The sequence below is a fragment of the Schistocerca piceifrons genome, chromosome X, assembly GCF_021461385.2.
Source record: "Schistocerca piceifrons isolate TAMUIC-IGC-003096 chromosome X, iqSchPice1.1, whole genome shotgun sequence".
Lineage (NCBI taxonomy): Eukaryota > Metazoa > Arthropoda > Insecta > Orthoptera > Acrididae > Schistocerca > Schistocerca piceifrons.
Window position 1 is genome coordinate 175,430,769 of NC_060149.1, and position 27,181 is coordinate 175,457,949.

General features: G+C 38.9%; 1 protein-coding gene across 5 annotated transcripts in view; it reads right to left on the reverse strand.

Annotated features, from left to right (window-relative positions):
• Positions 1-275: 275 nt before the first annotated feature.
• LOC124722890 (RNA-binding protein 1-like) overlaps positions 276-27,181 on the reverse strand; it is a 40,498-nt gene continuing 13,592 nt past the window's right edge. For 4 of the 5 annotated variants that reach the window (XM_047248029.1, XM_047248027.1, XM_047248030.1 and 1 more), the window contains 4 exons: positions 19,335-19,550; positions 19,182-19,262; positions 18,022-18,111; positions 276-926 (listed from right to left, as the gene is read on the reverse strand). In XM_047248029.1, the coding sequence (XP_047103985.1) occupies positions 923-926; positions 18,022-18,111; positions 19,182-19,262; positions 19,335-19,543 (384 nt within the window). In that variant the 5' untranslated portion in view covers positions 19,544-19,550 and the 3' untranslated portion in view covers positions 276-922. Of the gene's footprint in view, positions 927-18,021; positions 18,112-18,703; positions 18,926-19,181; positions 19,263-19,334; positions 19,551-27,181 lie in introns of those variants that run through there. The other variant, XM_047248031.1, reaches the window with a different exon arrangement.

Sequence of the window (27,181 nt, forward strand, 5' to 3'; positions counted from 1 at the left end):
CATAAGACCACATATTGCCAGATTCTTTTATATCCAGGAAACATCTGATTTTCACAATCTGACTAATCAAGTAAGAAATGTTACAAAATGTGCAACATGAAAACAAGAGATACTTTTAGAATTATCTGATTGTGTGTCAGATCTTTAATGACTTCTCAGCTATTTACATTCACCCGTGAGTGAATGTCTAGAGATTTTGAAATTTGTGGGAAATTTTGTTCACATTGGTCATGAACAACAATGATTTTTAAAAATACTTTATTAACTAAGTCACATATAAAACAAGTATATAACAAATACCATACTATACTTAAACCAACTCATAGTTAGACACTTATGGTAATATACTATAATCTACATATTTAATAATTACTACAGAGCAGTGTTGATATAAATACGCACTGTAAGGGCATTAAAGTATAACTTAATTCGGCACTAGAGCAAAATTCATGCCACTACATACAATACACAATACAAAATTATGTTGCATAAAATCATAACTGCTTATAAAGAAATAGAACATGCATTCTTCAAAAGAGAAGTATTAGCATACAAATGATTTTATTTGTAGGACATTCAAAAAGCCTTTACATAGACTTTTAAAAAAAAAACTCAGTGTAGAAAGGAATGCTAGTTTATAACAATGTTCACCCACAGATATGGAACTGTGGAATCAATAACAAATAAAAGACTTCTTTCACATGTAAAGAGATCAGGACTTAGTATACAACAAAAATGACAAATACCATACTAGATACTTTTTAGGTAACAGTTAGCACTTCTGCTGTGTGTAAAACTAAACCATAAATGAACATGTAATGAGTTTTACAATAAGCACTATTGGAACCTCAGCCTGTCTACCTCTATCAGCTCTGACAGTAATCCAACCTTTACGGAGTTCGTTATTTGAACCGCTGCCAGTTCACCTGAAACAGCCAAAAATCTGCATTTTACTGATATTCAGCAACTATTTTCTTATCATTATCTGATTTTTACAATTGTTTTATTTAGTTTCTGTTTACCAATATTTATCAGGTCACTTAGTAACTAACTGTTTATTGTGTGTTATTGATTTCTGTATATGAAGTGTTCTTGAATATGGAGCAAGCATCTGTCTTTCCTGATTCTTATTATGACTAATTTTTTTTATTGTGTTTGGACTAGGGAATTCCTGCCAACCACCTATCCTCAAAGCACGTTATGTATGCTGCATGTGGTCACTGTCTTATCTTGGCAAATCCTACATCATTGTGAGATGAATCTTGAATGAATAAGGTCTAACACAGTATCTTCTGACTTCTTGCTCAAGAATTTTGTGCAAATTTATCTGGATTTTTTTTTTCAAATCCTTAAAGTTTTATACTGCCTACAGATAAGTTCAACATCAGAGTGTTTATGTCATTGTCCTGATCTGGTCTAGCAGAAAATAAAGTCCTTACAAGAGTGTACTATCATATTAAAAATCTGAAGTATCATCACAAAAGGAAACACTGGGGAAAGAGGTATAAAAATACTGACACTTAACACCTGTAATATAACTGTGGTTAGTATACTATAGAGTCCAAGAAAGTCATCCCTTCAATGACTTACCAATAATCAAAATGTTCCAGATAAAGCAGGGCCGCAATTTTGAAAGCATCAAAAAAGGAAACAAAAATTGCACCAAATATGAATCATAGCACCTTCCTGCTGTAAGCTGTTCCTTGTATACATTAATGTTAAAATTTTCTCTACCCAAAATGAGGACCCACCAGCCGACAGACAATACCTCCTTTCACGCAGAAAACAATTTTTTCCTTAAGTTTTTTACATTAACGGTTTACAAGAGTTTGCCAAAGATTTTACTATCATCTCAAAAAAAATACAGCTGGGTAAGTAATTTTTTGTTATTTGCAGGTATATGCCTGCAGTTCTGGTAAACACCAAAATCTCAAATCTTATTATCACAGCACCAGAGTACGTGAGCGGAAACAAAATAGCTCAGCTCATTGGTAAAAATCTATTACTGTGCTGTATTTCATTTTCGGCAGCCACTGTGTTAGATTCCTGACAGAAAATGAATTATTGCACAAATTTTATCAACAGGCTGTGCCATTTTATTTCAGTTCCCTTAGTGATGAGCTACAGTATCATGGCACAGGAATTTCAATGTTTACCAGGACTATAGACTTGTACCTGTAAATAAACAAAAAATTAATTATGTAAATATTTTTATTGAAACTTTATAACTGTAACATATAAATACTGCTTGAAGCTGTTTCTTGCTTCAGTGGACTTCATAAAATACAATTAGTACAGCTAATTTCTATTTCTTTGCTGCTTAACTGCAAGTATTTTTCAAATTAGATTTATCTTCACATGAAAAAGAGCCAGAGGGAGGCCTAATGTACTTAGGATTATACTATCGTCTATGTGGACTAACAAATTCCACCTTTTGAAAAGCTTTCTCAGAAGGAAAAAAAAGTATCATGGCATAGGTTAATGTTATGTTTATATGTTTGTTACAAAATTTACTTTTAGAACAAAAGAAGAATTATGTAATCAGTCACTAAAATTTACATTTATTAGAGTTATAATTTGGGTTTCATTGTCCATAGTTGCTTTGTAATTATTGAAGGTCTTTTAATTCTGTCTTTACAACTACACAACTGTGTTTCATTTGATTGACATAAAAGATCAGTGGTCTTTAATGAGAGATATCTACAAATTGGCTGTCTTCCTAGATCGAGTAACAGTTTGTCGCTTTTACTTATGGTATTTCTGACAGCAGGAAGCACCGCCTGCTTGGCTGTTTTTAAGTTATTCTTTCTTTTGGCACTGTAGATTACTGCTTTGCAGAAGTATGCTCTCTCAATGTGGAACACAACCACAATGTATTACCACTCCTATCTCTCTTTCTGGCTACATACACCTCTTTGTGTTTTGCATAGCATTACCCACTTTACTGCTAGTTTTTTATATATATATATATATATATATATATATATATATATATATATATATATATATATGTACTCTTCCTACTATTCATCACATGTTTGCTATGATATTGAATTATGTTATGTAATTATTTAATGTGTAAGAGAAATGAAGACATAGTGATGGAGTTAATGGTTTAAATGGTGAGTAGGTGGAAGTCTGTTTAATGTGTAAATGACTGCTACTTGTTTGTTGTTCTGTGGGTTCTCTTACTCTACCAGTTCCCTTCTTTTGCTCCTCACCCATTTTCCTCCAACACACACTCCATTCCATGACTTTGCACTCACCATTCGATCCTCGCCTCTGGTGACTGAGCTATCTCTGGCAGTATTTTGTTGATAGATATGAAATTTGGCCAGCCCGTAAAACTGTATGTATTTTCTTCATAGACATTTTGGAGGTCTGGCCTCACATCTCTTACATTATTACAGTCACAGCTGCTCTATATTGTACTTCTGGTTCTTGGACCGTTCACTGTTTCTTTTTTGCTCTTTTTTTATTTCTCAGTCCAGTACACCTTCTTCCTGGTTCCATGCTTGATCTGTGTTCAGTTTTTGATGTGGTGTCCACTGGACCTTCTTACCACTAAATCTGATGGCAGTGCAATGGGGAGTTTACCTCGTTGGCAAAAATCAGGTCGAAAATACCTCATTTCCGACCTTTTTACAAAATCTTCCACTTTTGACTTAATTTATTCAGCATTGGAAAGTGGCACATAAATGAATCTTTATATTTGGGAACCTTATGTTGTTAGGTTACTACATTTTCATACTGCATCTTCATTAGTTTTATGAAATATTTTTTAAATCACCGAAAGTAGCCTACGGTTTATGTCCCTACATTAACAACAATCAGATTTTACCAGTACCGATTTCACTCTAAAGGACAATTTCTTTGTTATTCGTCACACAGTTACCATTCTGCATCAAGTAAAACAATGTAGAAAAACTTGACACGTTTGCCGAGGTAAAAATGCATTGCATAACCTTGGCATGTGGTTGATTTTAGCTTGCACATTACTGTGTATGAAATGTAGATAAGATACTGATATTGTATTTAAAATTGCAAGCAGAACAATATAATTTCATTCTCGAGTTATTAGTTTTTATATCTATTGGACCATTGTGAGAGTCGCACTCAATTCCATCCCTGTGCTTTTGGAATAATGCTCATAACAATCGCCATATTTCATGAACACTTCAAGATATCGAAATGAGATTTTTTTGCAAATGATAACACGTAAGAGGCACATGTTTTGTGATAAAAACTCAAAAGTTTTTTTATCATTCACTGGTATATGGAAACAACTAGTTTGCGGCAGTGAGAGGGTCAGCAGAATGCGACACTGTAGCGCGTCAATAGTGTACAAAGAAAATGTAGAGGCTGCATTTAAACGCTTTCTCAGCACCTGGGAGCAGTAGAGCATAACTAACTCGCCCACAGCAGTAAAATGTTCATGGAATATTTTCTAATTTTATCAGTTATTATAAAAAGCTCATGAGTCTAATTTTTCACAAATTCAGATTTCAGTATTTTTGCATTCTCCATCTGTAGATGCAGGTATTTGTGTTGAGAATGTCAGAAGTTTCTGCCTTTAAAGCCAAGAAAATCATTGCCAAAATATTTATTTGGTAATAAATGTCGTGAGTCCAGGACTCATGACATTTTCATACTGCATCTTCATTAGTTTTATGAAATATTTTTTAAATCACCGAAAGTAGCCTACGGTTTATGTCCCTACATTAACAACAATCAGATTTTACCAGTACCGATTTCATGATCTATTGATGGCACTACATTGTAAGACAAATCTTGTGTGATTGTTGTCTGATCTTTCATTACTAGTATCAATTTAACCATAAAAGAGCATGGACTCTAAGAAGGTAGCAGCCATAAAAAGTGGAAAGGCATACGGCATTATGATAAATACAAACCCATCATAATAAAGAAGGCTAGATTACGAGGAGAAACGTACATTAACTACAAGGGACAAAACATTCCTGCAACTGCAACGGGGAAAAATTCCAAGTAAGTATGAATTTAAAAACTAAATGTTGAATACTTGTTTTTTTTTATATGTATAGTAAAACATAAAACCTACGTTTCCCTTGTTTATTCTATACACTGCTTTCTTCTATTGCAGTTGTAAGCTTCGCTGTTTTGATGCCATTGATGAGATAAACAGAGCCCAGATCCTGGAAATATTCAGGGAATTCGGGAGCAAGGATGCACAAGATTGATATCTACAAGGTCTTATGGAAGATACGGAAATTACTCGCAGACGCCCAAGAAAGGATAATCCAAAAAGTAGGAAGAAGAACTTCAAATATAATGTTCAAGTTCACGGAAAGAGAATTCTGGTATGTAAAACTGCATTTATTCATATTCATGGCCTGAAGAGTGACGGGATGATTCGAAGATTAGGAGACCCGCTGGTTTTAGGAAAATCTCCTGTAGATAACAGGGTAAGAGCATGGGAAGCAGAGTCAGAGCTATAAAAGGTGATGTTATTGATAAAATAAAGTAACACACTGAATCGTTTGAGGTAAAAGTTACTCACTATGCAAACAGAGATATTAAGTATTTGAAGGCCGGTTTGAATGTAAAGATTATGCATTCACTATTTCTAGAAACATTCCCTGATTTGGATGTAAAATATGGATTTTATTTTAAGTTTTCCCACAAAAATTATAATTACAGGTTTGGTAGACCTCACAAAGATGCTTGTAGTTGCTGCAAGGAACTGTAAACTAAAAAACACTTACCTTTATGATTCATCTAAAAGAGTGATTGTTGCTGAGCAAATGGTTCATATCCGAAGGACCAAAAAGTTTTTATAAAAAGATAAAAGCTGTATGGGAAAAGTGCATTCAAAACGATGTCAAAGGAATATGTACGGATTTTATGCAGAACATACCATTTCCCTGCACTGCAGTACAGGAAGTGTTTTACCTACGTCAGCTCTGGGTCTTTACTTTCAATATTTACAACTTTAAGGGGATACAGAAACTGATTTTGGGTTAAAAAATCAGATTTTCGTTTTATTGACGTATTATATTCCATCAACTTTCCTCTTTAAAATGACATATCATACATAGCTCTACTAGAATTATAAATATTTTATTTTTATAGATTTGTGAGATCAGGTATTGCGCTTTATTTATACACGTCTCTCATGGCTGACCATAAACTTTTTCGCAGTACATTTCTGTGACATAAATTCAAATATCCCAGTTTCCAGCCACACTTTATACATTATTTGTCTGAAAATGTTTCCCTCTGGTTTCCTCAAGTTACTCTAACTTTGTGATACGATTGTTTGTAAACAGGGTGCTATATGAAAGTAGTAATTGTCGAGTTATTCCGTATTTGGTGCTTCATTTTTCACAGTGAAAATACCTCGAGCTAGAGCAAAAGTGTGAGAATTGGCAAAGGAATAGAAATAGTGATTCATTAGCAAAGCAAAGCAGTTCTTCATCATCAGTGTTGGAAAACCTGTGTCCACTTACTACTAATTTGCTGAACGAACTTACTCCAAATGAAAACAATGCTTCTCATAAAAAACTAAGTGATTTGGAAGAGAAATATAATTTACTTGATAAAGGGAAAGAAGTTAATGAACTCATTGATACGAGTATATTGTGCGAAGCTCTTGAAAACAGAGTGTGCTGCAAAAAAGTCAAGGAAACGTTTCTCTGAAAGTAGAATCCCATGTTGGCCTGGCAGCCCATTTTAATTTAATATGCAGTGTTTATAAGTACAGCTGTAAGTTCCCAAGTTGTTTCAGCAACTGTAAATAATGGATACAAGAAAACTGAACTTTACAGTGTAAATATTAGGTTAGTTTATGGATTGTGAGCAATTGGTAAGGGGAAAGCAGCTGGTGATATGCTATGTGGTGTTCTAAATCTTCCAAGTGTACCTTCAAAGTTTGGTGCTTACAACTATGTACTAGTATCTGCAGTTGAAGATGTAGCACAAAGTCAATGCAGGTAGCTGCGGAAGAAGCAGTGAAAGAAAATGATGGCAGTTGTGGCCTCACAGTAGCTTTTGACAGCAGTGGCAAAAAAGGGGTCACACCTGCAACAATAGTATTATAACAGCAACTAGTGTTGACACTGGCAAGGTTATTGGTGTTTCAATACTGTAGATGCAAAGACAGGCTGAAAAATGAACACAGTTATGATTGTGTTGCTAATTATTACGGTAGTAGTGGTGGCATGGAGGTTGCGGAGATGAAAAAATTTTTGATCGCTCTTCAGAGTGGTACAATGTTCGCTACGTCAAGTATCTGGGAGATGGTGACTAAAGCATTCGCAGAAGTTTTGGAAAACAAACCATATTGGAACAGTGTAAAATGAGCAAACTTGGATGCATAGGACATGTTCAGAAGAGAATGGGTGCCAGGCTGAGAAGGTTAAGATCAATTATGAAAAGGAAAAAACTAGATTATGGGAAAACCTTGCATGGCAAAGGAAGATAGACTGATTCCATAATAGACCACATTCAGAATTGCTATGGCCTTGCAATCAGGCAAAATACAGGCAATCTTGAAGAAATGAGGAAAGCTATATGGGCTTTGTATTTCCACACCACATCCACAGATGAGCATTCAGAACATGGTTTGTGCCCCAAAGGTGAAAAGAGCTGGTGTAAATACAATAGGGGACTAACAACTGGAGAGATTTACATTCACCACCACAGTCTACCATTAGCCATCATGGAAGAAATAAAGCCCATTTTCAGAGATCTGGCTGACAGAAGTCTTCTGATGAAATGTCTTCATGGTAAACTGCAGAACCCCAACAAGTGATTGAATAGTGTGATATGGTATCATCTCCCAAAAACAGGGTTTGTTAGAATTAATACACTATATTTTGGTGTGTATGATGCTGTGGCAACTTTCGATCTTGGGATTATAAATAAATGCCAGGTCCTTTAAAAGTTGGGTTTGCGTGTTGGTTCCCACACAGTACGTGCTATGTTGACTTTAGATCAGCACAGAATAAGGCATGCTGACAATATCAAGACATTAGTGAAAAAACCAAGATAGGTGCAGAGGGGTGCCAAAAGAAGACTTGATAAGTATGAAGACTGTGAATGGGGTATTAACTATGGATCAGGAACGTTTTAATCTTCTTTGTCCGTTTCCCATAAGTTTGCTTTTTTACTTCTTCTAGGAATGTTATCTCGGGTACTGGTAAACCTAGAAGAGCTATGATGTTCATTGTCCTTAGGTTACCTTCTGAAGAAGACAAATTTATGTTTGTTGAAACCTAGGTAAAGAATTTCTTTATCCATTGCAACTGGTCGGCTGTTTATAATTCTAAAACCTAGAAGGCTGACATTTTTATGACTTATTCACATGGGTTTTTTTCACAAACTGAAACAACGATTTTTTAATTACCTGACTTACTACAAAAGACTTAGGGGTGATAACCTAGTAAAAAGTGATGGAAAAAATTTACTTAAAAATAAATGTAAAATATCTCTGTTAAAAAATACTTTGACAATAAACTGTTGTTTTAGTATTGTTGTAACATATCAATTCACGTACAGTAAAAATTACACTAAAAATTTTGTCTCTCTGTCTCCAGTAGTTTGCGAGAAAATGTTTCCTATAGTAGGCATATTTTAACATTGGGGGGATAGGTGATTCCGTATCCCCCTTAAGACTGGCAAACCTCATTTCTTTGTATTCCATGAAGGAATAGCCAAAACGGGAGGTAATGAGATTTGTAGTTTCTTGCTTGCTTTCTTCGGAGAACATTACTTTGATAAAAATATTAAGGATATGCACAATTTCTCTGATGGTGGCCCAGGACAAAACCGTAACAATACAGTAGTCCGATTCCTAATGGTATGTTTGAAGAAAATTTTCAATACTTTCCTATCTGGGGTTACTCTTTCCTACCTTGTGATAGGGTGTTTGGGGGCATAAGAAGAAAGTTATGACAAACTGTGAAAGAATATATTGAACTTATTCTTCATCCTGCCAATAAAATGAACTCATTCATTGTCAACTACCTTGCGGATAACAGCATTGTTAAGAACTATAAGGACTGGTGGCCAGATCTTTCTAAATGCAATTCCCAGAGTTTAGAAACAATGGGAAAAAGACAGTTCAATGAAAGTCAACTTCAGTGTTTCACAGTTCAATGAAAGTCAACTTCAGTGTTTCACAGTACAATATGATTGAGTATGACAGCCACAACCCAGGGATATTAGGAACCCAATCATTCATTGATGGACTGACTTTTTCAGACTTTTAAAACACCTAGCAAACATCACACTCACAACAACCTTAGCACATGGAGAGAAATATCCTATAAACAAAGTTAAGATCAATGATATAAAAAAAAACTGGAACAGGACATCCCAGAGGAGCTCAAAAACTTTTATACTGATTTATTCACTTGGCCTACAACAGCTGAAGATGAAAGTGCATGAAACCTACAGAAAATGTTGCAACACTGCTTATCTGTAATGATGACTATGTTAAAATACTATTTGTGATTTGTGTTTATTAATAAATTCTCAAAATTCTACAGCTGTTCTGTTATTTTAATCTGGTCCAAAAAGGTAACGAGTCCACGAATTAAAAAAAAAAAAAAAAAAAAAAATAATAATAATTTGAAGAATATGAAAATAAAAATTGATGTTTCCAGGTACACCAGAGTATAAAAATCCAAGTACTTCACAACTTCTACCATTGAAGCATAAAACAGTTTTCTTTGAATATCTCAAAATCATGTTTTATGGACTTATGACCTTTTTATAATCACAGATTCGATTGTAGCTGCAGTCTTGAAAAGTGTTGAAACTCCAGTGTCAATAAAAGGGTTGTACACTGTGTGTGTGTGTGTGTGTGTGTGTGTGTGTGTGTGTGTGTGGAGGGGGGGGGGGGGGGCATGTTACAGGCAGCTTCCACTCCCCCCTCCAAAGTGTACCCACCCAAACACAAAGCAGAAGAAATTGTGCTTTAATTATCGTAAGTAGAAACTTGAACTTAAATTACTAATAAATAACTCCTCTTTTAGAGTTAGAAGCATGTCACCATATGTACCTTATTATCATCTGCCTTTGTCCCACATCAACACAAGTCAACATGGTTATTAATAGATTTGGCATTGTTAATTATAAGGAGTGGCCTGATGTCCTCCTTGTCACAGTCACATTTCATTACAACCTGGGATGAAATGTGAGTACCTCAACTGTTTGCGTTTAGTGAAATTCACATGAAACTGAGCTATCATTTTCTAAATGTTTGGGAATTGTTTAACTGAAACAGGACTTTGGTACCAGGCCGATATTCACCTATAGGGCAGGCCGATATTCACCTATAGGGAAGTAGGAAACCACCCAAAAACCACATCCAGGCTGGGTGGTACTCCAACCCTCATCAACCTGCCAGGCAAATCTGATCCAAGACCACTGCATTTCCCCGCCCCAGAACCGGTACTTTTAATACGCACAGCTATCCAAGCAGGCAGGGTTAATCTCGCTCCACTTTGTGATATCTGCGAAATAGTAACAGCAATCTTCATGACCACTCAGATGAAAAACTCTGAATGACACTTGTCTTGTTGAGACTGTCACAGAAATAACCAAGTTTTACAAGCAGCAGACTTTTTATCACCACTTAGTAGACTGCTAGTAAATACAGTACCCATTTCTTAAGCTATACATACTAATTTAAAACTACTAAGTTCTTCAAAAAGTGTTTAAGAACACAGCTATGGAGTACAAATGCACTGATAAAGATGCAATTTAATTGATAGTGATGGATATATCATTGCCTGCTCAGCTATTTCACAAAGTATGAATGTATAGCAGTGACAGCCACGCTGCAGAATACAATACATCTGTAAATATTACTCGAAATCTGAGATTTCCACACTCCACTGTTTGATGGACAAATTCCAAACCAAAATTATTTGGAAGAAGGATATTTGACCGATTACTCATGAAAGAGAGAAAGAAGTCTAGAAAATAATTTCTGAATTACAAAAAACACAACAAAATTCAAGAAACTTTCAGTACTGATGTTTGGTGGGTTGGTTGGATGATTAAAGTGTCCAAACTACGAAGTTCATCAGTCCCTCCTACCTCAAACAGAAGAGTCAATGAAACAATACACCAAAAAGGGCCTAGTGCATGAAACCCAAGGACAGAAAACCCCAAGGTCTACCAAGGGTCAACAAAGCCTAGAGAAAGAAACAAGAAAGAAAAGAGGAGGGGGTGGGGGATTACAAAAGGCAGGCAAGGTGTCCCGCACAGGGAGCAGCTGGAGATCCCCAAAGACAGAATGTGCATTGGGGAACATACCCCCCCCCCCCCACCACCACCAGTGGCACCCCACCGTACAATACCCAGAAAGACTAGCGACATGCAGTGTGACAGAAGCACAGGAAGACAGAGGAAGAACACCAAGTCAAACAGAATGTGTGTTAAGGCCGAAGAAGAGCAAAAGAGTGGGTAGGGCAAGGGCTATGGTGGATCACCAAGCCGAAACAACCACTGCCTATTTCAGGCCGACAAAGCTTAGGCACCCTCCCACAGAAAGAATGGTGACTCCCCTCTCACAAAGAAACAGTAAAACCAGATCAGTTGCTGAGGCATCATCCGCTAAGACCCAAGGTAGTGAGTTAGGGAGAGGAAAAGTGCGCCACAAGGTGGCTATGTTAGGACAATCGAGCAAAATGTGGACCACTGTCAAACGGGCGCTACTACAATGGGGCAAATCCTCGTGACAGAAGAGATGACCATTGGTCAGCCAAGTATGGCCGATGGGGAGTAGGCAAACAACAAAGTGAGTCTTTCCGAGGGGGCCTGCATGGAGGACCTCCACAAATTCGTGGTCTCCTTTATCATCTGTAGTTTGTTCGGAAAAGTCAGAGAATACCATTCTGCATTCCATATCATTAGAACTTGATGACTTAATACTGCTCAACGGTAGCCAATCTGGTCAGCAAGTTCATTCACCAGGGTTTCAACGTGACCTGGTGTTCAAACACTGAGTGTCCACATTGAGGGCAAAAAGGGAATCCTAGATGATCAAATCCAAAGAATTGCAAGGGTAACACTGGTCAAGAGCTTTTAAACTGCTCGAAGAGTCACTACAGATGAGGAAGAACTCACCAGTGCAAGAACGGATATGCTCAAGAGCACAAGAGAGAGCTACCAACTCATCAGTGGAAACACTCCACCCCGAAAGGAGTGGAGTTCACTGAATCTCGCATGAAAGTAAGCAAAGGCATTGTGACCGGCAGACATCAAGCTATCAGTATAAACTACCTCTGAACCCTCACACGTAATGAGAACATGGAAGAAATGGTTGCTGTAAGCCGATTATTTCGGACCTTGTGAAGGTCAAGACAGAATTGTGGACGAAGGCTGCACCATCATGGAGGTATATGTGAGTGGCATGGACAAGACATGGTAGAGGGGAACGCTGGAGTTCAGAGAGAGAGAGAGAGAGAGAGAGAGAGAGAGAGAGAGAGAGAGAGAGAGACCAGATGTGGATGGCAATCTTAACCCCACACCTGGGATACCACTACGGGACGTGCATTTCTGTATCTGGAAAAAGGAGACACATTCAGGTGCTCCAGGGAGCAGTGGATATGTAATGCATCAGTGATCAAATGGTGCAGAAGCCACAATGGTGGAACTCCTGCCTCTGCTAGGAGGCCGATCACAGGGCTAGTTTGAAAAACACCAGTTGCCAGTCACCCCACAATGGTGTATTGGGTCCAGCATCTGTAACGTCAAATGTGCCATCGAGCCACATGCGAGACTGCCATAATTGAGACAAGACTGCTGTGTAGAGCTGCATCAGAGTAGAGTGATCTGCAGCCCTGTTGGTGTAGCTGAGGATCGAAGAGCACTGAGGTGTGACCAACATATCTGTCTTAGATCACAAAGATAGGGGAGCCATGTCAACCGGGTATCAAAGACCAGGTCTTAGATCACAAAGATAGGGGAGCCATGTCAACCGGGTATCAAAGACCAGTCCTAAAAAACAATGGAGAGTCCACCACAACAAGGAACTGGCCATCAAGGTCAGATGGGAATGGGAATGGACTGTATGACAACAGAAACACGTAACACAGGTCTTGGCAACTGAAAAGTGGAAGCCAGGAGGGAGAGGTCCCATGCCTGCACTCTGTATATTGCATCCTGCAGTCTGTGTTCAGCAACAATGCCCATCACGGCCAAATAAAAATAAATGCAAAAATCATCAGTGGTGGGGGACACACACTAGGCTCTGCAGCCACCACCAGACCATTGACAGCCATTAAAAGAGAGGGACACTCAAAACAGAACCCTGTAGAACACCATTCTCCTGCAGATAGAAGGTGCTACGGGAGATGCCAACTTGCACATGAAAAATGCAACATGAAAGAAAATTCTAGATAAAAATTGGGAGCACACCACAGAGGCTCCACTCATGTATATGGTGGTGCCATGTGGTACCATAAACTTTATGCAAATCAAATAAGACAGCAACAAGGTGTTGATGCTGTGCAAAAGCCATTTAGATGGACTAAATTATCTGCAGTAGAGCAGCAGTGGCAGAAAGCACCTTGGATTGAAGCCAAGGATTCAAGGACACAATACAGCCTTCGACACCCCCATACATTTAAGTAAGTTGCCATACATTTAAGTAAGTTACAGAGGACCACTGGTTAAACTGACTGGATGATACCTGTCTATCTGAAGAAGCTGTTTACCTGACTTCCAAACTGGAATAATTGCACTCTCTCACCATGTGGAAGGAATTCCCCTTGCTCCAGACATGGTTAAAAAGGCCACGTATAAGCCACCATTAAGTCTTGAAGCATTCGGTTGTGTACCTGGTATGTTCCAGGAGACGTGTCAAAGCAGAGAGCAAGGGCACTGACTAACTCCCATTCACTTAATGGAGCGTTTTAAGATTCCACATGGTGAGGAATGAGAGATAAAGGGAGTCATTCCAGATTGTGTTTGAGGAGACAACACGGGCAGGTGGTTGACCAACACTGAGGGTTGGACAAAATGCTTAGCGACAGAGTCCAGGCTTGTGATGATAACAGCATTCAGAGAAATTTCTGAGACACTTGTTGGAAGACAGCAGTTAAAAATGCCCCAGATCTTTGACCATACCCACAAAGGAGGAGTATGCAGCCCTACAACGACAACTACATATCGTTCCCAACAATTCCATCTGGCATTTAACACAATAACAGGCTTGGGCGTGAAGCCGTCTGAAGGCCAGGAGGTGGTCAAGAGAGAGTCCTCTGTCAGGAAGAACCTGAGGAAGAAGGAATCACCGAAGCAGCTGCCAAAAGGATGGCATTGGTCGAACTCCATATGGATTCATCACTGCTGTTGTGTCGTGGAGCAGTTGGATTGGCAGTCGAGGAAAAGGCATACCAATCCGTATTAGTGAAGGCTCACCTGGGAGAAAAGATAAGATGATCAGAAAATTATTTCTGTTGCACAAATCATTGTGAACTTCCCACTGAATTGATAGGATGAATCCAGGGCTACAGATGGACAGATCAACGTCTGAGAAAGTGTGTGTGCCACACTGAAATGTGTAGGGTTCCAGTGTTGAGGAGGCAGAGATCAAAACCTCCCAGCAGCTCTTCAACAATCCTGCCCTGGTCAATGGTCGCAGTACCATCCTACAGAGGATTATGGGCATTAAAATCCCCAATAGGGAGGGAGGGAAAGAAGAGCAGGAAGTTTAGGTGGCTGGTCTGGGAGGGGGGGCGGGGGGGGCGGGGGAGAAAGACTGCATATTGTTAGCGGAGAGTCTAAATGGATCCGAATGGCCACCACTTCAAGCACAGTATGAAGAGGAACGAAATGCCCATGTGGATCAACAGAAAAACACTACTGAAAGCTCACAAAGGGCTGACCCAGTTCCAGCAGAAGCCTTGGAAACCACAAAGAGCTGACATGAGTATCCACAAAATGAGATTGCTACAATGCAAGTTATGGAGTAGAGAGAAAGAAGAGACTGCCAGTCCAGAAAGTGACAATAATAACTATTAGAGTTCCACTGGATGATAGTATATGAAGCTGCTGGACATTGAATGGGGCAGACTGTGTCACTGTGCCAAGTCAGTGTGTCACCGGTAAGGATGACATCCATGAATGTAATATTGGGCCCTAATTGAAAGGGAGGGGCTACAGTCCCTTGGGATGTTGGAAGAAGGGAGACTTGTGCTGCTCCTCCTCCTACTCCTCATTCTTCAGATGGCAAGAGGTAGTGTGGTCAGAAAGAGACTAAGTCGTAGCAGTATCAGGATTTGAAAGAACGAATGGCCTTGAGGTCCACAGAGCACGAGTCCCGCAGCTGACTAACAAGCTTCTTGTCCTGGAGACACCAAGGAAGGGGGCTGCTAGAGGGAGCCCCCATCAGTTTCTTCTCCAGTAAAAGGATAGTCGGTAGGAGAATTCCTGGATTTTCCTTTCCTTTTGATAGATCAGACAATAGGGTGACCAAGGCGAATGTAGATTGGAACAGCTCACGAACTTGGGAAATGGTCTTCAAGGACTCCCCACATGGAGGAGGCACCCATAGTCACCGCAAACAGGATCCTCCTCACATTGTGAAGACAAGTGACCAAACCGGTGGCACCAGAAATAGGGCATGGGAGGTGGGATATAGGGTTTTAAGTTGCAACATTAAACCACAACTGTGACTAAAATGGTAATCCCCCCTCCCAAAAGCCAGGATGAAAGCACCAGTATCAATTCAATTGTCCTTAAGACCTCTGTGGACTCTATGGACGAAATTAAAGTCATGCTATGACAGATTAGTCCGGATTTTCTCATCAGACTGAAATAGGAGTCCCTGTGGAATGGACCTAAGTCATATTTAAGGACTTGTGAGGAGTGATGCTTACTGGGTTGTCTCTTAAGCATGAAGGGAAACCAAATGACTGGCAGAAGAGATTTTCATCAGTAGGGAACCAGATCACATCTTACTTAGTCAACTTCACCGAACTATTCTTCGATGTGTTTTACAGGAAAGAGCAATGTGTATTAGTCAAAGTCTCCTAAGTTGGAACAAACTAAAGAATCATCAGGGAATGGGTTTCACCCCAAGCTGGGGTGCCTGACCCTCCTCCCAGGGAGGGGAAGGCCAAGGAAGCAAATGTAGGAGCAGAGAGAGAACCGTTACAGACTTAAGAGTAGCCGGAAGTACTGAGCCTAACACTTCATTTGCAGAGCATCCACCTTAGTAAAACCCATTCCCATTAGGGACTCACCCCCATAGGCACCACCCAGCCGTGGCAAGGGCAGCCTAGCATGGCAGTCATTGCCAGGAGTTTTGATGCCCCAAAAGGACGAGCAACAACTCTTAGGCAAGATGTGCTGACAGCTCAGGTTCCAGACGTTTTAGCCAGATGGGTATATAACAGCCCTGACACATGAACTGGCTACACATGCTGGTGACCTAGATGGGGGGGGGGATGGATTTGGGGGGGGGGGAGGAGGGAGAGACACACACTGGAGACACTAGGGAGGTAGAATTTCCCCAATTGGCTCACACCACGGAAATAATTTATAAAGGGAGGTGTGGAGAGAACACAAGAGCGGGGAGAAACGGGTGGAGCGGAGAGGGGGGGGGGGTGGAGTGGGGAGGGCACAGGAGCTAGGATGGGAAGGAGTGGATATCAGGAAGAGAAGGCAGCCTGGGAGAGAAGGAAGTCTGCAATAGTTCAAGGGTTCATGCACGCCACACACGTACCAATGGAGGGAGGTATAGGCCACATGGTGGGAGTAATTATGTTTGGACACACTATATTAACTTCATTTACAATCATTAGTAACACAATTAAATGACTAACCGATTTTAGAAAAGCTGTTCTATTTTGCCAACTTAATAGTCACACTGTAGTTATGCAAGCATTTAAGAAGGGGAAGGAGAAAGATGCAACCCTAATTACTGTGTAATTAAACTTCCTCATAAATTTAGTAGTGCGGTCTATATTCAAGATTTACTTTTTACTGTGATCGCTTGTCAAAAGTTTATTTAGGTGCACCCTACTTCTACATGTAGCCTATACAGGTGCAAAAAAGTTATTTTCTGAGGCTGAGTGGAATGTAAAAAGTACAGACATTGCACTAAGTGCAGCAACACAGTTAAAAAGCTGCTTTTACATATTTGTCCATATTATTCCATATTTTTCTCCAAACATCAACTACCTGTAAATTGATTAACTTACTGTTAAAAGTGCGTTTTGTAATTCTTGTTCCCAAATGCAAAATTAGTTACAAAAATGTGTGTATTCACAAAGTTAACATATTTTCTGTGCAGCCGTGTAGATTAGTAAATAAAACCTCATGCCAACTTACTAGCTGTATCTCCAACCACACCAATGACTGAATATGGAGTGTGCTAATTCAATCACAAAGACAGCTTTGAAGTTACTTTTCTACCTCCAGACATCTTAGGCAATGTAACAACAAAGCAGTATAGACTTGGTTGTAAGAGCTAACATTTAAATAAAATACTGGTTAGTTAAAATATACTAAATTATATCTACACCTTTGTATATTATTTTCCTACATAACACAGAGTTAAGTATAATTTCTCAACTAATTGACAAATTCCCATCAAATAAAATTATGTTTTTGAGATTGCAGGATGTGACATTACCTAAGAAATTTTTGGAGTTTAAGTGTTGGGACATAAACCATTTTACTTGAATGAATTTTAAATTTATTGAGTATCAAACCCAAGAACTTTGGTATTGGTATGAGCATAAATTTTTGAACCTTAACTCTTCTCAAAGTGATTTCCATCTTTTCATGAACATGAAAATATGGTTTAGTTCTCATTGTGTTGATTACGATAATGGCTCAGGACATCAGAAACTCATAATGCATGGCGACAGTTGCATAAATAAAGTAACATGAAGGTGTAATTTTAGGACTTTCTAGTAATTTTTCTTTAAGCACTGTTGTATATTTCTAACCCACCAGAGGTAATTTTCTGAATACTGCCTTGCCACAACTATACATATTCTATCAGTGACTAACCTCCTGTCCCTGGAAAGTGATCGCGATCGCCTAGGTGAACGACTTCGAGATCTTGACCGACTGTAAGAACGCCTTCGAGGAGACCTAGACCTGCAAGACAAAACAAGATTAACACTCAAAATATTTTAACAACATCAATCATTCTATTCCATAAAACACTAATTACAATAAGGGTATAATTACTGAAGCATGAAAATTTGCAGTCTGACTGGCAAACTAATCGCAATTACCATACTGTTTTATCTTCACAAACAGATCAAATAAAAAAGTCTCCTAGGTGAAAAACTAATTATTAGACTCAGTCATGTTAATTTTTTAATCATTATTTGTACTGTAAAAATTTTAACTGCTTATTCATGCAGAAAACCTAACTTTTTAGATCACAGCTAACATAGTTCAAACATACAAATTTAAATTTCAAAAATCTATATGAAGTTTATCAAGTGAAAGTAATCATCTACTAGCATTATAATTTAATAACATATGAAGTTTAATTTATGATTATATACCAGACTGCATTTAACTGGGCAAGCAAGTAAGCTTACATGACAACAGAAGATAAGTTGGGCAGATGAGAAGCTGCAATTGTTGTGCCGGTGACAATTGATGACAGAATGTTGTGTTGAAGGTTGGACAAAACCCAGCCAGCGTTGGTTGGGCAGGTTTTCCATGGAATGGTGGTAGTGGAAGGCTGTCGGTTTTGATTATCGGTGTTAACTGCCACACATAATTTTATGCCTAACCGGTTGAGAAGGGTAGCACACGTGCACGTTGCGTCGTGACGAGCTGAGCGAAGCATTCATATGGGGAAGTTGTTTGGTTGACCCGTCATGTTGGTAGCAAAAACATGAAGATCAGGGTGTCTGGAGCACGAGGTGGTAGATCAGAAGGAGAAGAGTGAGCCCTGGAAATTGTGCCACATCATCATAAATATGTCACCACCTCTTGTCCAGAACATCCCGCATCAGTTCACTTCTGTTAAAACTTACCCAAAATTTGCTAACTTTCTATGGTACAAAATTTAACATTTAAAAACCAATGAGAAGATAATGTAACAAATGAAAATATGCACACAATGTAATCAAACATTTCAATCATGTAATATTTGTATTTTTAATAGGTACGTCTCAAATAAAAAAATTAGTGGCAACAGGCTTTACCTTGACCGACCCCTCCAACTACCGCCTCGTCGACTACGTCCAGTCGACATCTCAACTCTCACGCGTGTTCCACACAGCCTCCTGCAACAGCAATATTACTTAAATATTTGATTCAATTTTAGTAACTAGTTAATAAATGCAATATTAACTTACATGCCATCGAGGCCTCTCACTGCATCTTCAGCATCTCTTGGATCTTCAAATTCAACAAATGCAAAGCCAGGTGGATTCCTAGCAACCCAGACATCTCTCAGAGGACCATATTTGCTGAAGGCAGCCTCAATTTCATATTTTGAAGCACTGCTGCCTAAATTACCTACATAAACTTTGCAAGAAAGGTCCCATTCGCGGTATCTTGACATGGTCGACCTGAAAATTGCAATTTAAGATATGTACATTAAGTGAGCTAAAATTACTGTAACAAAACTGTTTGCATAAAATCAAATATTACTGAGGTTTTCAACAGTGACATTATATCAGTATTTCAGATATTCAATTTCTCCTGCTTGCAAGTAGCTGTCAAGAATTATGTAAGCTAACATCTGAAGTTAACTCCTAGTGCACGCCTGGAAAATGTTTCCATCTGAACTTAAGGGGACACAGTCGCGAGGGAACTCCCATAAGGAAACAATGCTAAAACGAGCAAACGTCAGGTACACTTTCTGAAGTAACTAATGGAGATAAAGACCTGAATCTTTTACAGTGTACAGCTGAAACATCATTCTCAAATCACATAAAAAATGGTTAATGTATTTTTCTATATTTCATGAGTAATCATTTTTTGTTATATAAGACAAAAAATTAAAACTTTTCTAAACACCTTGGAGCTTGTAAAGCTGTTTTTTTTATCACTACTGGTCTATTTTTTTTATGTAATTAATCATCGTTGTATTAACAAGAGATACTGTAGTCTGATGTCTGTAGCAGTCATAGTTTTTGAGAAAAGTGTACCAGAAGGTCAAAAAATGTAGTTTTGTGAAAAATGGTATTAAAGTTTTACATGCAAGAAAGTAATGTACAATGTCATACAGACACACTTTTAAAACATTCCAGGGCTATACTGTGGCTCAGCTTCTTGATCTTTATCTTCTGGCTATCCTGGCCTCCTTGGTAGCATTTCCTGCAGAAATATCAGCATAACGGATACGGTCCATGTCAATCTTTTTCAGTCCCCATTCAGTATTGATACCATCCTTTGTTCCCGAGAGTCTTAATACATCAGTCTTCTTTGAGACACCGGCATTGAAGCACATCACTGCATCATGAACACAAAATTTTAGTGTTTCTTTTCTAACGAAAACAGTTTTTGGTAACCTTGTCCAAATGACAGAATTCAAACTTTCATTTGGGGTTTGAATTTTTCCATGGAGACACTTTTTCAAGAGCTCTTGTTGGCTAAGATCTCTGAAAATGGGTTTCACAGCTAGCAAGATTTTTTCTGGAATTGAATGTTTGTGCTTATAGCTGGAAGATGTAGCTGGGTTGTTGAATTTGCACCAGCTGTCAGGCCCCCATGGGCAAAGGTTATGTTGTGGTTCCTCATCTGTTGGAATTTTATGAAAGAATATAGCCCAAATGGCTCTCCTCATTGCTTCTACATTGTTGCAGTTATTTCTAATGGCCATACCATAATAAGTCTGGATCCTGTCTAGTTCAGCCTTTGTCAGGCCCCCTTTACCACCTAACTTTTTTTCTTTACATGTCTTTAGAAGTCGTGATCCCATTCTTTTCTGTACATGTCCCATACATTCCACTTTATTAATTTTCACTCTAGGCCCAGAAGGTTTATCTTCTACCACTTTCTGATAAGCCTTACTGTCCCCGTCCCCAAGATAGTCTGTACAGAGGATACCTCTTGACTGCACAGACCTTTTGAAAATGTTAGCAACACCAGCCACTTCCATGCCTCCACTAGAACCATCATAGTCCTTTTTGCACACATGTTGTATAGTGGGATTTTTTTTCTGCAGATGTCACAGAACTTAGTAATAATTTCAATATCCAGAACCTTCCCAGCATCAAAAGAAGTTGCTGACACAATGCCATTTAGGGATGTATGCCCACATTTCTGCCAACTGCCATCAAAACTAGCAGAAATTTGCCTTGGGTCAGATTTCATATCATTCAACTGAACTGCTTCTTTGGCTGCTTTCAATATTGTAGATTCACTTAGCTCAGCTACAACTGCACCAATAGTCTTGTTGTAAACATCAAACTTTCTTGGAGGTGGAGGGATGTTCATCACTGCACAAAGAACAACACCTGCACTTCGCCCTTTTCCAATAGATTTAAGTGCATACACTAATCTTATACTGTTTTCATACAAACTGCTTCTTGTTACGTGGGATGACATTGTATTGGCAGTACAGCTACATTCCAAACATGTCAAAACTAAATTACAAACAATTCCCTTGGTTTTCAACACATCTTCGTGCAAAGTAATGTTTCCACCACAGTTTTTACAATTTGTGTGTTTTTTGATAAGTTCATGTAATAACGTCATGGAGATCAGAACGTTTGTGGCAGTAACAACAGAAACACTGTTCACACCACACATTGCATTGTCACGCATTTGAGAGGCACTTGGAAAACCGGCAGCACCTAGAAGCTTCTTGCTTGAAGCACTGACACTTGCACTGACTTCACTTTCAATATTATTTTCTGCCCTCTGTTCAAAACTAGCAGTTTCGCAGTTTATTTTTACATATTTATTTCCACGAAACTTAGGCTTATATCCAAACTTCCTTATTCTACCCATTGTGTTATAACATTTCACAAAATCATTACATTTGTATCACCAAAACGTGAACAACTAGGATGAAGAAACTGACAAACAATAGTCGACAATGCAGACTGGCTGGCAAACATCAGAATAACAATTCTCTCTTGCAACCCAAATAGAGTATTTATATCCGTGGAACATAAATGATTGTTGTACTATAGTCAATGCTGACTCCTGCGCAAGACAAAGCAAAAATGGACGTGGCGCTAGTTACCATGCTTCACGAACAAATTAATAACTCCGAATCTAATAATCAGATTTGTATGAAACAAATGGCATTTTGTAGGCAAATAACTGGAGCATAAATTAAAACTAGAAAAAAAATCAATTTTTTTGAGCCTGTTTGCAACTGTGTCCCCTTAAAGCTACAAGATTCAAACATCTCTCAAGGAAGCAATTAATTACAAACACTAAATAAAACAGAGTCCTATGTAACATATCTTTCACTTTGCAGTAGAATGAGTGTTTAAAAACTTAACACACTAAAATTCTGTGCTACACCTAGTTTCAAACCCTGACTTTTGTGGGCCTGTGTCTACAAGGGAATGTTGGCAACTGTGTATCACTGATATTGGATGAAATACTACAGTGACTAACCAGTTAGTGAGCGACTCTATGGAGACATGATTAATACATTGGCTACAGATTTGCTGGCTTACTTTCAAACCTACCTTCAAATTTTTAATACTCTTCTTTATATAAATTAAATGAGTACTTTTTCCACAAAATACTATTTAAATGTTTTAGGAAGTAGCACAAATCATTATCCACCCTCACACCTTCAATTCTGCTACAAACATTAATTTTTGAACTTCGACATCAAAATGAGAATATGAAAATGGAATAGATCACTATGCCTCTAACCGTATAACTACTATGCCATAGAAACCCAAAAACATGCATACTCTTAGTCCTGCTGGATAATTTGAAACAATTATGCAACAATGAATGATGAGATAAAAGAAATTATTCAGATAGTGAAGGGAGGCGAAAATTTAATAGTCATGGGTGACTGGAATTCGGTAGTAGGAAAAGGGAGACAAGGAAACGTAGTAGGTGAATATTGATTGGGGCTAAGAAATAAAAGAGGAATTTTGCACAGAGCACAACTTAATCACAGCTAACACTTGGTTCAAGAATCATAAAAGAAGGTTGTATACATGGAAGAAGCCTGGAGATACTGACAGGTTTCAGATAGATTATATAATGGTAAGACAGAGATTTAGGAACCAGGTTTTAAATTGTAAGACATTTCCAGGGGCAGATGTGGACTCTGACTACAATCTATTGGTTATGAACTGTAGATTAAAACTGAAGAAACTGTAAAAAGGTGGGAATTTAAGGAGACGGGACCTGGATAAACTGACTAAATCAGAGGTTGTACAGAGTTACAGGGAGAGCATAAGGGAACAACTGACAGGAATGGGGGAAAGAAATACGGTAGGGGAAGAATGGGCAGCTCTGAGGGATGAAGTAGTGAAGGCAGCAGAGGATCAAGTAGGTAAAAAGACGAGGGCTAGTAGAAATCCTTGGGTAACAGAAGAAATATTGAATTTAACTGATGAAAGGAGAAAATATAAAAATGCAGTAAAAGAAGCAGCCAAAAAGGAATACAAACATCTCAAAAATGAGATCGATAGGAACTGCAAAATGGCTAAGCAGGGATGGCTAGAGGACAAATGTAAGGATGTAGAGGCTTATCTCACCAGGGGTAAGATAGATACTGCCTACAGGAAAATTAAAGAGACCTTTGGAGAAAAGAGAACCACTTGTATGAATATGAAGAGCTCAGATGGAAACCCAGTTCTAAGCAAAGAAGGGAAAGCAGAAAGGTGGAAGGAGTATATAGAGGGTCTACACAAGGGCAATGTACTTGAGGACAATATTATGGAAATGGAAGAGGATGTAGATGAAGATGAAATGGGAGATACGATACTGCGTGAAGTGTTTGATAGAGCACTGAAAGACCTCAGTCGAACCAAGGCCCCGGGATTCCATTAGAACTACTGACGGCCTTGGGAGAGCCAGTCCTGACAAAACTCTACCATCTGGTGAGCAAGATGTACGAGACAGGCGAAATACCCTCAGACTTCAAGAAGAATATAATAATTCCAATCCCAAAGAAAGCAGGTGCTGACAGATGCGAAAATTACCCAACAATCAGTTCAATATGTCACGGATGCAAAATACTAATGCGAATTCTTTACAGACGAATGGAAAAACTGGTAGAAGCCGACCTCGGGGAAGATCAGTTTGGATTCCATAGAAATATTGGAACATGTGAGGCAATACTGACCCTACGACTTGTCTTAGAAGCTAGATTAAGGAAAGGCAAACCTACGTTTCTAGGATTTGTAGACTTAGATAAAGCTTTTGACAATGTTGACTGGAATACTCTCTTTCAAACTTTGAAGGTGGTGGAGGTAAAATACAGGGAGTGAAAGGCTATTTACAATTTGTACAGACACCAGATGGGAGTTATAAGAGTTGAGGGACATGAAAGGGAAGCAGTGGTTGGGAAGGGAGTGAGACAGGGTTGTAGCCTCTCCCCGATGTTATTCAAACTGTATATTGAGCAAGCAGTGAACGAAACAAAAGAAAAATTCGGAGTAGGAACTAAAATCCATGGAGAAGAAATAAAAACTTCAAGCTTCGCCGATGACATTGTAAATCTGTCAGAGACAGCAAAGAACTTGGGAGAGCAGTTGAACGGAATGGACAGTGTCTTGAAAGGAAGATATAAGATGAACATCAACAAAAGCAAAACGAGGATAATGGAATGTAGTCGAGTTAACTCGGGTGACGCTGAGGGGATTAGATTAGGGAATGAGACACTTAATGTAGTAAAGGAGTTCTGCTATTTGGGGAGCAAAATAACTGATGATGGTTGAAGTAGAGAGGACATAAAATGTAGACTGGCAATGGCAAGGAAAGCGTTTCTGAAGAAGAGAAGTTTGTTAACATTGAGTATGGATTTACGTGCCAGGAAGTTGTTTCTGAAAATATTTGTATGGAGGGTAGCCATGTATGGAAGTGAAACATGGATGATAACTACTTTGGACAAGAAGAGAATAGAAGCTTTCGAAATGTGGTGCTACAGAAGAATGCTGAAGATTAGATGGGTAGATCATACAATAACTGAAGATTGGGGAGAAGAGAAGTTTGTGTCACAACTTGACTAGAAGAAGGGATCGGTTGGTAGGACATGTTCCGAGTCATCAAGGGATCACCAATTTAGTACTGGAGGGCAGCGTGGAGGGTTAAAATCGTAGAGGATGAGCAAGAGATGAATACACTAAGCAGATTCAGAAGGATGGAGGTTGCAGTAAGTATTGGGAGATGATGAAGCTTGCACAGGATAGAGTAGCATGGAGAGCTGCATCAAACCAGTCTCAGGACTGAAGACCACAACAACAACAACAACAACAACAACAACATGAAAACAAATAGCAAGGTTATTATGCATGGCACAGGAGGACACACTTGCCCCGTTCACAAGGCAAAACATTAATAGCTGATTTCAAGGCGGCAGCAGACTCCCATGGGCTCACTTGTCGATCAGCTGATGTTCACAGCAAGCAATCTGGTGTATTTATTGATGAGCACCCTTTACTAAGAAGTTTACTTCTGGGTTTTTATTTGGACTTAGTGATTCCATTTTCCTGGCACGCAGATTTGCCTGCCTGCCTAATGCAGGACTGCCTTTGCTCACCCTTCAACTGACCATTGCGTTTTCAGTGAATGAACTGACAGTAAATGGGTGCACTGAAAGGGTTGACTGTACCCGAGAATTTCTCGGATGAACTACAGTGACCTCAATGATGTGTGAGTTATTCAACAAACTTTCAAAGTACTGTACTGACCTCAAGGTCTTGGACCTCCTGACATCTTTTGTTGTGTTTCTAGAAGTGTCATGAACTACTACTTTCCATAATTTAACTGTAATTAAGTTGTGCTTAATAAAATCTGTGCTGTTGAGGAAGCAGACTTACAACACCCAGGAAGGATACATAGAAAACCAATTACGACAATGCTCACACACCTATCACTTTTCAAATGCAAAACTGAAAACAAGAGAATGAACAGAAGCAGCAAAGAAAATTCTGCTCTAAGATATAACACAAAAACAAATTACGAGGAGTGTAAAGCAAAGACAATAAGCCAGAGAATGATTAATACGAACCGTACACACGACTGACCTGAAATTCAGTTAAACAGCAAATGTAATGACTATATTGATTCAACACTGACAGAAGTTGCTTATCAATATAATACAATGGATTATTAAAAGATCACTTATGACAGCATGCATGCCCTTTTCTCACACTTTTATTAAACTGTGAGGGGGTGTTCAAAACGAAAGATACGAAACCACACTGTGGGTATAACTGAAGTCTCTACTCAAAAGTAATCACCAGACGCATGAGCAAAACTAGCCTATTGTTTCATGAGCTGAAGGATTCCCTGTTCTCAGAATTCCTGTAACTATGACAGGAGCCAGTCCTTCACTGCATCCTTCAGTTCTTCGTCCAAGTTGAAGCACTTACCTTTGAGATTTTCTTTTTGCAGACCAAACAAATGGAAGACACAAGGTGACATGTCCGGGCAGTGGGGCGGATGCTCAAGCCACTCCCATTTGAACTTTGCCATCAGACTGTGCGTGACCTTACAGGTGTGTCTCACCAGGCTGTTCATCTTTTTGATGAGTTCAGCTGTGATTACCATGTTCACCTGGCATGGTCTCAGGTCTTCATCCAAACACTACCAGCTTTATGAAAATGGGCATTTCACTTTCGTGCTGACCCTTACACAGCATCTTCCCCGTATATGGCCACCACCTGGTGATTAATATTGCCTGGGTTAACCCCTTCCACTGTCACATTCTAATATAAGCCAACCAGCAATTTGAACATGACCCCCGACAAAAGAAAATTGTTCCACACGCTTCTCACTGTTTTACAACAGCCGAGAAATGCACATCAAGAAAAAACTGCTGCCCTCGTGCAATATAAAATGCAATCAAGTAAAACGTGAAGCACTGACACCAATATAAAAAAAAAAAAAGGCATTGCACACTGGATGGTCCTCCCACTGGCACCTCTGGCAAAGAAGTGTTAAAACCTTTTTTCTATCTTTGTGACAAACTATGTCCAACATGCCCAAACTGGACTTCACTAGTCTTGATTTGCTACTTGGTACCTCCAGGCATACATTTTCC